The sequence below is a fragment of the Gigantopelta aegis genome, chromosome 14 (assembly GCF_016097555.1).
Source record: "Gigantopelta aegis isolate Gae_Host chromosome 14, Gae_host_genome, whole genome shotgun sequence".
NCBI classification, from domain to species: domain Eukaryota; kingdom Metazoa; phylum Mollusca; class Gastropoda; order Neomphalida; family Peltospiridae; genus Gigantopelta; species Gigantopelta aegis.
Window position 1 is genome coordinate 22839860 of NC_054712.1, and position 14093 is coordinate 22853952.

A 14093-nucleotide genomic window follows, 5' to 3' on the forward strand; every position below is an offset into this window, starting at 1 on the left:
CTTATTACTCTGCACATGCAATCGCCACATCAGGTGGAAATCACTTGTCGGTCGTTATTAAATAATAAATGTGTTTGTCACACCTACTCGAGGTTGGTGCAAGATGGATAGATACAAATGGATATTCGGTGTTATGTTCATTTATTTTTCGCAGCGTCTCACTAAACTAATTTAGTCTGTTTCGCAATATCCATCTATTCTGACGGTTTTCGGTGCATACTTTAAATGCCAAAGTAAAATCAAAGGATTAGAAGTATTGGTGTTGTGGTTAAAACTGAAGTCAGTTAGAGCCTCAAGTCTGGTAGGTACTGTGTTCATATCCAAGGACCAACTTCAGAGCTTAATGGTAAGACCATATTATACTAGTCTCCAGTTTTGATACTAACCATTAACAAATAACCAGTCAGGATTTTCATCTATTGTATTTCTAGCGACAATACAACATTTGAAAAAAAGAAAGAAATGTTTTATTTAATGACGCACTCAACACATTTTATTTATGGTTATATGGTGTCAGATATTGAGAGAGAAAACCCACTGTCACCACTTCATGGGTTACACTTTTCAATTAGCAGCAAGGGATCTTTTATATGCACCATCCCACAGACAGGATAGTACATACCACGGCCTTTGATATACCAGTCATGGTGCACTGGCTGGAATGAGAAATAGCGCAATGGGGCCACCGACGGGGATCGATCTCACACCGACTGCACATCGAATGAGCGCTGTACCTCTGGGCTACGTCCCACCCCTTACAATATTTGAACTCACACACACACTAAAAACAAAGTCTAAGTCAGTTTGTTTTGTTTAACAACACAACTAGAGCACATTGGTTTACTAATAATTGGCTATTGGATGTCAAACATTTGGTAATTTTGACGTATAGTCTTAGAGAGGAAACCTGTTACATGTTTCCATTTGTAGCAAGGGATCTTTTATTTGCACCATCCCACAGACAGGATAGCACATACCACAGCATTTGATATTTCAGTTGTGGTGCACTGGCTGGACACTAAAAAAAAAATATGTTGTCCAAGACAGATATCTACCATAGATAGCTGTAGTGTACAACTAAAACAACATGTTTTGTTTAACAACACCACTAGAGCACATTGATTAATTAATCTCTTCCATTGTCAGTTTTTATTTAATAGGAATGATTGGATGGATAGACGGATGAATCGATGGATGGATGGATGGATGGATGGATGGTAATGGATTGATGGATGGTAATGGATTGATGGGCAGATGGATTGATGGATGGATGGATTGATGGATGACTGGATGGATGGATAGATGGATAGATGGATTGATGGATGGATGGATAGATGGTTTGTTGGATAAATGGATTCATGGATTCATGAATGGATGGATGGATCGATGGATTCATGAATGGATGGATGGATGGATGGATTCATGAATGGATGGATGGATGGATTGATTCATGAATGGATGGATGGATGGATGGATAGATGGTTTGTTGGATAGATAGATGGATGGATGGATGGATGGATGGATGGATGGATGGATGGATGGATTCATGAATGGATGGATGGATGGATGGATTCATGAATGGATGGATGGATGGATTCATGAATGGATGGATTGATGGATTCATGAATGGATGGATGGATGGATGGATGGGCAGATTCATGAATGGATGGATGGATTCATGAATGGATGGATGGATGGATTCATGAATGAATGGATGGATGGATGGATGGATGGATGGATTCACTAATGAATGGATGGATGGATGGATAGATTCATGAATGGATGGATGGATGGATGGATGGATGGATGGATGGATTCATGAATGGATGGATGGATGGATTGATTCATGAATGGATAGATGGATGGATGGATGGATTCATGAATGGATGGATGGATGGTAATGGATTGATGGATGGTAATGGATTGATGGATGACTGGATGGATTGATAGATGGTTTGTTGGACAGATGGATTGATTGATGGATGGATGGATGGATTCATGAATGGATGGATGGATGGATGGATGGATGGATGGATGGATGGATGGATGAATGGATGGATGGATGGATGGATGGATAGATGGATGGATAGATGGATGGATGGATTGATGGATGGATGGATTAATGGATGATTGGATGGATGAATGGATGGATAGATGTTTTGTTGGATGGATTCATGGATAGATGGATGGATTCATGGATAGATGGATAGATGGATTCATGAATGGATGGATGGAAGGATGAATGCATGGATTCATGGATGGATGGCTCAGCCACTGAAATGCATGATGGGCACCATTAGTGCCACTGTAAAAAGCTGTTGCATAAAATTTTATCATTATGGGGTGCTTACTTTGTTATTATCTGTACCAAATTGCAGTTACACAATGATCTGAATTTCGAGGGATGATGGAAGGATGGTTTGTTTTTAAAAGTTTGTTTTTGTTCAATAACACCACTTGAGCACATTGATTTATTAATCATTGGCTATTGGATGTCAAACATATGGTCATTTTGACACAGTCACAGAGAGGAAACCCGCTACAGTTTTCCATTAGTAGCAAGGGATCTTTTATGTGCACCATCCCACAGACAGGACAGCACATACAACAGCCGTTAATACACCAGTCATGGTGCACTGGCTGGAACGAGGAATAGCCCAATGGGTCCATCAACGGGGATCAATCCTAGGAAGACTGCGCATCAGGCGTTCGCTTTACCACTGGGCTACATCCCGTCCCGATGGATGGATGGATGTACTGAATGAAAATAGACTAATAGCGATGCATAGGCAAATCAAAATGTTTATAACTTATGTTATAATAATGCTTATAATTATAATACTCTAAGTTTCTTTCTATCATGGACATCACATTTCTCAGACGAACCTCAAGAACAACCTCCTACCAGCTTTATTGCACATGTGGCAATCAGTTCACTTATTAACTTGCACCTTTTACAAATCTCATGGATAAAAGCATCTCCTGGTGGTGTTTGTTTTACCTCATTACACCTATATGTACACCACACACTTGACAAACAACAGGAACAGACAAAATCATCCCAGTCTGAATACATTCCAAAAATTTGGCATGTGTCAAAAAATAATGCCACAGCATGCTATAGAGTGGTCTCCCTTTACATAACAAAAGCACTTTAGAGGATTATTCACTTGAGAGAGAGAGAATCTTGAAGAGAACACAGTGAATTAGACAGATTTTCTTGACCTGGCCTCGCTAAATATTGACTGGCCCAATGTCTGGAGATGCAACAGTTGCAGATAATGGGTGGTCTGAGGATGGAAATGTCAGTAGTGTAGAGGCAGATGGTTCTTGTTTGTGAAGTAAAGTATAAAACATGTAATTTGACAGGTTAAGCGGTTGGGGCATGGCTGGTAAGAAAGACTTCGAATGTTAATGGCTTGTTGCAATTCAATCAGGGGAACAATAATGCTAAATATTTTTTTAATTTTTGCATGTCTGCTGGTTAAGAAAATCCCAAGTAACCATTTTTAAAAAAAAAGAGTTTTAAAAACCCCACAAAAAACTCCCAACTTAACATAGCTTATACTGTTTTACAATTAGTGATCGTTTCTCAAACTAAATATTTATTTTTAGCAATTAAAGAAATATTTCAGCTTATTTTTGTGCTTATATCCAATTACGGCTCAAGCACGCTGTCCTGGGCATACACCTCGGCTATCTGGTATGTCTATCCAGGACAGTGGGTTAGTTGTTAGTGGTTAGTGAGAAAGAAGAGGGTGTAATGGTCTTACACCTACCCACTGTGTCATTAAAACTCACTCTGGGTGGGAGCTGGTACCGGGATGCGAACCCTGTACCTACCAGCCTTATGTCCGATGGCTTAACCACGACACCACAGAGGCCGGTCTAAAGAATCATACAGTAACTGTAACACATAGTTTATAAAATGAGAGAAGAAATCTGCTGTCACCACATAGGTTACTCTTATTATTAGCAGTAAAGCAAGGTGTCTTTTATGTAGCATTTTTCTGTGGACTAGCACAAACTATAAGAGCTCCTTAAAACAGGAAAAATAGCTGAACAAGATGTGATATTTATCAAACGTTTAGGAAATTAAATAAGATTCCATTTGATATGGAGTTTATGTCTTGGTGAAATAATTTATCAGTCATTAAATTCTAAATAACAATACTGAATAATTTACACTAGGTCAGCAGCAGTATACTATTATTTTGCTTAATGCTAGTGTCCGACTACCAACTGCCAGCAGACAGTTGGCCAACTCACCAGCTGCATTGTAATTTCCCAAACTGCCAACTTAAAATGTGTGTGCTCAGATTAACAACTAATGGGTTATATAACAAGAATTGAGTTGTAAGAGTGCTCAGACTAGCAATTGGACCATCTTAGAAGTCATGATAGCAGAAAGTTGGCAAACTTTCTGCTGGCAGTTGGTAGTCTGACCCATGTATTAGTTTCATCTAAAGAAATGATTATCGCATTGGGCAAAAACAATTTCAGATAACTTTTCAGGATTTTGAAAAGCAGAGGGTTAAGCACTGTGATCTTGTCAACAAAGGACAAAACAAAAACGTTAAGCTTGTTTTGTTTAATGATACCACTAGAGTACATTGATTAATTAATCATCAGCTATTGGATGTTAAAATTATAGTAATATGAACACAAAATCTTCAGAGAAAACCCTCTATTTTTCCATTAGCACCAAGGGATTTTTATATGCACATTCCCACAGACAGGATAGCACATATCTTAGCCTTTCATATACCAGTTATGGGGCAGTGGGTCCACCAATGAGGTTGAATCCAATGACCCCAGCACCTCAAGCTAATGCTCTATAATGACAGAAGGACAGGACCTGTTACTGGGTAACACTAAATTACAGAATTCAAAGAAAATTCAGAAGATTTTCATCACTGCATCTAGTTTGTTTTTTGGATCTAATGAACGACCAAAAATAATCGCATTATGTCAAACACTATTTTCTATACCTAATTATTCTGTTTATCTAACAGAATTACTGAGAGAGAGAGAATTTTTTTTAGCTTTTAGTGATCATTCTTTCTGAGATAATAAGACAGTACACACAGTGTCTTAGGGAAGACCAGCTGAGCTGGGTTGAAGTGAATACTTCAGGCTGTCAGACCATGCAACTTAACACTTGCTCTCTGCTCTGGTCCACCTTCAAGGCTTTTTCTTGTCACTAATCCTACTTTGGAGTGTCCATCATCATTGTAGAACTGAAAGGACTCCTTTTTGTTCCCTCCACAGATTTTACATATTCAAATAGTGCCAAACTCAAAAGCATGACAGCTACTAAGACTATAATATTATGCAATCAAGTATTTATTATATTTTTCTTTGTCTTGTCAAAGTTATGAAATACATGAGGATGGCTTCACAAGAATGTGCATATTGTTTTATCTCGAAATCTTTCTCCTGTCACTGATCCCACTTTAAATTCTTGATATGGACATGACACACAAGGGGAAATCTACTTGCAATTTATTCACAAGGCCTCGGGACCATCGTACTTTGCTTTGTTTAACGACACCACTAGAGCACATTGATTTACCAATCATTGGCTATTGGATGTCAAATATGTGGTAGTTTTGACATAGTCTTAGAGAGGACACCCTCTACATTTTCCCATTTGTAGCAAGGGATCTTTTATATGCACCATCACACAGACAGGCCTTTTATGAAAGACATTGGTTAGGATGAGACAAAAATCTGATTCTGTTACCTACAACTGTCTTATACCAGGCCGTTTAGTAGAGTCTACCATCAGCCTACATGTACATCCATCCCATCTGAGTCAGAGTCAGTACTGGATATTATATTTTTTGAAAAAATCCCACTTTTAAATCTTAACAGCTAACCACTGGGCCATAGGGAGAGGTTACTTATTTCGTCCCTGGCTCTCTATATCACCAAATTACATGTACCATCAGTCAGTTTTGGATATTGTATATATAATATTCTTAACAGCTTAAATCTTAACGGCTAACAACTGAGCCACAGACACAGGTTACTTAGTTCATTCCTGGCCAGCTGTAGCCAAAAACAGTATGGCCCAGAGAGAGTGTGATGGTTCACCGTTGCAGTACAGAGGCATAAAGTGTGAAGTTGCTCTCAAGATAAGTGTTATCGGTAGCTGTTAACAAATCACCTGCATGACCGGGCTGTTATCTGACCAGCACCAAGTCAAGGTGCTGTAAAGATATTTCCATGATGCAGGTAAACAAAGACATGGACAAACAAGTGTACAGTGAAGAGACTCTTTGCTATGCCTGACATCAATCACGGAGTCATATAGATCAAATTCATAAATCTAGCCACCTTATTTCTGCAGAAGCGGAATCACTGTTTGGATTGTGGCTTTGACAGTGTGGTGGTTAAGTTCTTGGGTTTAAAACTGGTAGGTGTTATACATGAGTAAATGTCCCCTCCCTTCCTCGCCTCCATTTCTCATTAGACAAATATTCAATTCTAACTCTCACACACATGCTCGTACACACTCTCTCTCTTTCTCCTTTGTCTCTGTATGTCTGTCTCTCTCTTTCTCTCTCTGTCTGTCTCTTTCTCTGTCTCTCTGTTTCTCTCTGTGTGTCTGTCTGTCTCTCTTTCTGTCTGTCTCTTTGTTTGTCTGTCTGTCTGTGTGTGTGTGTCTCTCTCTCTGTTTCTCTGTGTGTCTGTCTGTGTCTCTGTCTGTCTCTCTCTCCTCAGTCTGTGTCTCTCACTCTATGTTCTGTGTCTCTTGCTCACTTTCTTGTTCTGTTACTGGCCACCCTCTCTCCCCCCCCACCTCTCTTTCTCTTTTAACTCTTATCACATTCCTTAACCAATAAACTGCATATGAGCAAAGATAACTAAGGTGTGTGTCCTGAATAGTATGCTGGAATCATAATCACATATAAGCAAGCAAACAAATAAATTAAAATTAATTTAATGAACAAATGATTTCTTTGTCCAAGGCTGGATCTAGTTCAGTCGTTAAGAGCACATGCTTGAAGTGCTTGGCTAAGGATCAAAACCCTCAGTAAATCAATTCTCCGACTGTTCCCCCCCCCCCCCATCCCAACCAGTGCTCCATTGACTGTATATCAAAGGCCATAGTATGTGCTTCAATTTTTCAATTTGTCCGTGAGAAATTGCATATAAAAGATCCCTTGACGATAATGGGAAAATGTAGTCGGTTTTCACTAAGACTATATAATGTTAGCATTACCAAATGTTTGACATCCAATAGCCGATGATTATTAAATCAATGTGCTCTAGTGGTGTTAAACAAAACAAAACTTTACTTCTTTGTCCAAGGCACAAACATATACATGGAACACTGGAACTTCAACAAGAGTACCGGCCTCGGTGGCGTCGTGGTAGGCCATCGGTCTACAGGCTGGTAGGTACTGGGTTCGGATCCCAGTCGAGGCATGGGATTTTTAATACAGATACCGACTCCAAACCCTGAGTGAGTGCTCCACAAGGCTCAATGGGTAGGTGAAAACCACTTGCACCGACCAGTGATCCATAACTGGTTCAACAAAGGCCATGGTTTGTGCTATCCTGCCTGTGGGAAGCGCAAATAAAAGATCCCTTGCTGCTAATCGGAAGAGTAGCCCATATAGTGGCGACAGCGGGTTTCCTTTCAAAATCTGTGTGGTCCTTAACCATACGTCTAATGCCATATAACCGTAAATAAAATGTGTTGAGTGCGTCGTTAAATAAAACATTTCTTTCTTTCTTTCTTTCAACAAGAGTAACCTCACTGGTTGGATTATATGGTGCAGCTGATGGAAATGTTAGCATTAAAAACAACTTGCTTTGGAATACAAACAGGTAGCTAGTATTTTAAGGTTGATTTATTATTAACTAGCAAATGAAAAATCCCATGTCCGGGCCCTTTTTCTTCCAGTAGCCCAGTGGTAAAGTGCTCGCTTGATGCATGGTCGGTTTGGGATCGATCCCCATCAGGGGGTCCACTGGGCTATTTCTCGTTCCAGCCAATGCACCATGACTGGTGTAACAAAGGCCATGGTATGTGCTATCCTGTGTGTAGGATGGTGCGTATAAAAGATCCCTTGCTGTTAATCGAAAAGAGTAGTCCATGAAGTGGTGACAGCGGGTTTCCTCCCTCAATATCTGTGTGGCCTTAAGCATGAGTCTGATGCCATATAACCATAAATAAAATGTGTTGAGTGCGTCATTAAATAAAACATTTCCTTCCTTCTTTTTTCTTCCACAGAAATATAATCACATGTCACCTGTCCAATTCCTATAACCTTTGACTTCCAAACTTCCACAGACTGTTCCAGGTACTTCACTTGTCAGTCTTGGAAACATGGCATGTTGAAACCATGCAATCTGAATTGCTCTTCACCTGTCATATGAAATATTTTTGTTTGCTCTTCACTACATTGTGTTCTGCTATATGTATTAATCTCATCACAAAGATTATGTTTTTGACTCCTTAATTACTTTCCTTTGATATTCAGAATAAATTAATTGTCATCTGCTACATGTAAGTTGCTATTAACTTGCTGTCGGCAAGATTTAGATTTTTACTCTAAATACCTTCCACGATATGCACTTTAGATACATGTGTAGCATATTGTCTGCCAGATTTTGTCCTTGGCTCCAAACATTTTGCTTCATGCAGACTATGTAGCTTTGCTGTCTGCTATAAGTTGCTCTTCACTATATTTTTGTTTGCTGTACGCCATCTGCTCAAGACTACACGTCTGCCATTCTGCCCACCTTTCAGTCACGGAAATGCATACCGATTTCCTTGACTCCCTGCTCCCAGCAAAGCATGTTTATCTCCGATTATGAAGAACCATGTTTGTGCAATGGATTTGGAGTGTTAAAAAAATCTAATTTCTTGCCCACCTTCCTGCCAGATTAGAGTCTGGGTAAGCCACGTTCCACCTGGTCAGGATGGTATCCAGGCAGCAACAGGAGTTGAACAGAACAGCTTGTGTGCTGACTTTAGTGTCTTCATGTTGACCAAGGGCAATGAGTCAGATAACCAAGAGGGATTATTTTGATTCTGTTTTTAATAAATCATACAAATCTGAACAACAAAACTATTATCCATAATCAAGACCGTATCTCTGCACAATGCAGAAACGAATGGGTATTTTGCAAAACAGTGGTTGATCGCATGAATCTCTAACTAGTACTTGGCTATAGGACAGCCACTCCTGAAGAAATCCTTTACTGGACAATATATCCTTCTTGCACTGCACCAAGAGGACTGCCACTCCCAGATCAGTTTACTAAATCAAAACTAACAGTTCATCTTTGAAACTGTATTGAAATGTGATTCACTGATGATCAAAACAAAGGAATATTTGTTTAATAACATATCTTAGCATATCTTAAACTATGTCTGACATATATTATGTAATATTAGTTAGTGAAAAGATATCTACTGCCATTACACAGGCTGCTTCTACTAAACAGCTGCAAGAGATATTTTATAAAAGTAAAGTGATGATGGTAATGATAAATGTAATGATGAGAGTGGTGAATCGCTATTATGCGATGATGGTGCTGTTGATGGCAACACTGGTGAATCTCAGTTATTTGATGATGGTGATGTTGATGGTAATGTTGAGTGGTGAATCTCTATTATGTGATGATGGTGATGTTGATGGTAATGTTGAGTGGTGAATCTCTATGATGTGATGATGGTGATGTTGATGGTAATGTTGAGTGGTGAATCTCTATTATGTGATGATGGTGATGTTGATGGTAATGTTGAGTGGTGAATCTCTATTATGTGATGATGGTGATGTTGATGGTAATGTTGAGAGTGGTGAATCTCAGTTATGTGATGATGGTGATGTTGATGGTAATGTTGAGAGTGGTGAATCTCAGTTATGTGATGATGGTCATGTTGATGGTAATGTTGAGAGTGGTGAATCTCAGTTATGTGATGATGGTCATGTTGATGGTAATGTTGAGAGTGGTGAATCTTATTTAATGGTGGTGATGTCGAAGCTAATATTGAGAGTGGTGAATCTCAGTTGTGATGATGGTGTTGTTGATGGTAATGTTGAGAATGGTGAATCTTAATTATGTGATGATGGTGATGTTGATTGTAATGTTGAGAGTGGTGAATCTCGGTTATGTGATGATGGTGATGTTGATGGTAATGTTGAGAGTGGTGAATCTCAGTTATTTGATGATGGTGATGTTGATGGTAATGTTGAGAGTGGTGATTCTCAGTTATGTGATGATGGTGCTGTTGATGGCAACACTGGTGATTCTCAGTTATGTGATGATGGTGATGTTGATGGTAATGTCGAGAGTGGTGAATCTCAGTTATGTGATGATGGTGATGTTGATGGTGCTGTTGAGAGTGGTGAATCTCAGTTATGTGATGATGATGATGTTGATGTTAATGTTGAGAGTGGTGAATCTCAGTTATTTGATGATGGTGATGTTGATGGTAATGTTGAGAGTGGTGAATCTCAGTTATGTGATGATGGTGATGTTGATGATGATGATTGGAATGATGGTGATGGTACTGACTGATAATAACTACAATGGTAGTGGTATTGAAGGTAGTGATGCTGCTAGTAATAAGGCAGTAGTGCTGTTAATAAGGGCCCTGATAACAGTTGTAAAGGTATTGGTACAGGTGGTAGTCAGAGAATAACAGATGTGAGGATGGCAGTGCATGATGCTTCTCACAAGGCATCCTGAAATTTATATTGCACACATGCTTTATGTTTACCCCAACAGATGTAATGGCAAATAGTTATAAAATCCTTCATACATAGCAGAACCATTATCTGGTTCACCAGTTGTTAAAAAGCAAACATTATGACAAATATGATGCTATATTAAAACTGCAATCTCGGGCATTTTTATTATTATTGAACCATGTAGGAAAGAACATCCACATTAATGTTCATACCAATGTTTGCCATTCTTCACTAGGTCACAAAAATCAGGGAACATTTTGTTCAGTATCATGTACCAATTCACTATGCAGGTTTCAGAAATCACTACACAATTTTAAAAACATTAAACTGTAGTTGCTAATTAATTTTCAATTGACTAGAAATGTCACCAAATCAAAATGTTGAAAACAAAATGCTCCCTGGAAATGTTTTATTCTCCATGTTAACACAGTGCTCTTTCACTCTTTACATTACAAAGTTTTCTGGCTTTTTAAACATGGTGACAGACTTGTATTCTGTACACAAAAACAGCTGAAGATAACCACTGGTAGTAATAACAGATGACATTATTAAAAGTGCAGTTGTGTTTGCATTTTGCGTAAGTAAATGATGTTATAATATGGTGAGGCAACATTAATATTTGATTACAAATAGAGGCCTATCTTGAAAAATAAACAAAAAAGGATTAACTGCTTCTATAAAGGAGTTACACAGTCCATTTTATCATAACAATTTAAGAATTTTTCTTTCATAATTTGAAATTATATTTTTATATAATTCTTGTGTGTACAAGCCAGATTAGTGTTTTCCAGTACATTTGTATGCAGAGGACATGTCAACTATATCAGGGTTTCTAGATTATGGTAGCCCCACTCCCATGGCTAGTGATATTCAATGTTGGGCTAGTAAATAACTACTATTGCCATGCCCGACGGCTAGTATAAGTTGTCAAATGCTGCATTTAAGTATATTTTGTAAATATGAATAACCTGGCCCCACCCCCATCCCTCACTCTTATTATTTTTAAGCTCTATCTCCCTCTTTAGGTGACATTATTATTAGTAGTAAAAGTGTATCATTTAACAGTAAAGTAAAGTAAAGTAAAGTAAAGTAAAGTAAAGTAGAGCTAGTGAATTTTGAATTGTGGCTAGTAAATATTAAAAATTACTGATCCCATGGCTAGTGGATTTTATAAAAATTCTAGAAGCCCTGACTATATTAATAAACAGGTGTGTCACTATTTTTAAGATTCCACCAATTTTCGTCTGTTATATGCTGTTAGTCTTATATTTTGGTTACCATAATCTCACATGGACTAATAATAACCACTGATTAAGAAGTGCCAAGTTTGTTTATACACGACTGTAAAACATGGAATTTTTCATTATCAAATATATTATTAATATCTATATTGCGGAGACTTCAACAATACTAACTGACAAAAACTGCAATGTTTTTAATCTGCTAAAGAGTAACATGAAATGCTTAGCAACACGAACTTGTTTTCAATAAACAAGTTTTTGCTATTGTTCAAGCTAAATACAAAACTTCCTAACTTGAGTCTCAGAACAATAGGAAACAGGAAGATGGAAAAACAATAGTTACTCTTGTACAAAAGTAGTCAAGGTGTCCATCCCCATGGTTACCTTTGCAGCAGGGTTAAGCAAATTATATACTGTAGGCGATTAGTGTTTCAAGTATCATCAGATTATTATTCAGCGTAAATTGACTAAACAATAGTCCACGTTTTATCCCTGCTTAATTCCACCGATGACAACAAATTGCACAGAAAATCTTTCCATCCTGGCACTTGACAGTTTGTACAGCTGAATTGGTCTTGCTTTTAGTGCCACCATCAAGGCTTCTGAGGTATATTACTTGCGATGAGCACTTCAAAATGGCTGCCTGCTGTCTCATGTGTATTGTTTACTGCTAAATGAAGTGTCATCTCTGAATTCCATTTAAAATGTTTGCAAAATATTTATGGTCATAATTGATTTAAGTATACAACACATGTATTATGATTTGAAAATAAATGATATTGATGATAAAGAAATACATGTATGTTAAATTACCACATTTAAAACATGCAAAAAAAATACACCCATCAGCCATCTTGTAAATCTCTGGCTAGCCACATCTTGCGACCACTTGCAAGCACTTAGCAGCACTTAAAATGCCTGCTTTAAAAAATGTGTTAAATACAGAAATAACTGCACATGAAAGTCAAAACTGCAAGTCCAACAGAGAAAGAAAAACATGCACTTATAGTGTATTACAGAAGCAATTTGTTAGAACCACTGAGTAGAGGGGCAAGGTTGTATTAACAACTCAGTGTGCTTATATACAGCCATTCTTGATCTTAAAGGATCATTTGAAAATAATAAACAAAAGTAAAAATTAAAGGAATTGACTCTAGTTATGTATGCAGGATCTGGTGTCAGTAGTAGCTCAAAATGCATTTTATGTGGATGAGAAAAGATATGTACCTTGAAAATTAGGGTCAGTGACTTTAGGAATAACAAAGCATACATGCACTCCTGCATGCATGCATGCACGCACACACACACACACGCACATGTTCACATTCAACCATGTATGCAAGCATACATAAAACAAAACAAACAAACCCACCTGAAAGTTTTAATGACTCACCTTCGCTAAATGCTGTTATTATGAACTTAAAACCCCTCCCTGTCGGACCTCCTTTATCCGTCCTGAAAAACACACAAAACAGAAAGTTCAAGTACTATATAGCCATCATGAAAATGATATTAATAAACTGTTTAATATATTAATATCTGATGTTAGATAGGCACCTGGAAAAAAGAAGAAGATGCAACCACCAACATCCTACAATAATAATGTTGATAAATACCACATTATTAAGTTTTTCTATCCACCCAAGAACAAGTAAATACCATAGTTTCTTTGAAGTCTCCATTGATGGACCTATTGGGCTATTTCTCATTCCAGCCAGTGCTCCACAACTGGTTTAACAAAGGCTGTGGTATATACTATCCTGTCTGTGGTAAGGTGCATATAAAAGATCCCTTGCTGCTGATCGAAGAGTAGCCCATGAAGTGGCAACAGCAGGTTTTCTCTCTCAATATCTGTGTGGTCATTAACCATATGTCTGACACCATATAACCATAAATAAAACGTGTTGAGTGCGTTGTTAAATATAACATTTCCTTCCTTGTTTTTTTAAAGCTAAAAGTAACTCAAACTGCAGTAATACTGAAATCTGTATGTATAGCTATTGCAACTGCCAACATCATACCATTCTTAGTGTGTTTCTATTTTTGACTACCATCGCTATCATTCCTTTAATTAATTTTTTTTCTTCTATTAAATCATGAGTTTGAACAAAAATGCTTTTGTATCTATTAGGAA

General features: G+C 37.8%; 1 protein-coding gene across 1 annotated transcript in view; it reads right to left on the reverse strand.

Moving 5' to 3' along the window:
- Nucleotides 1–14093, reverse strand: part of LOC121389015 — a 210918-nt gene that overhangs the window by 101988 nt on the left and 94837 nt on the right. Inside the window, exon 4 of the mRNA XM_041520607.1 lies at nt 13353–13414. Within this exon, the coding sequence (XP_041376541.1) occupies nt 13353–13414 (62 nt within the window). The remainder of the gene's footprint in view (nt 1–13352; nt 13415–14093) is intronic.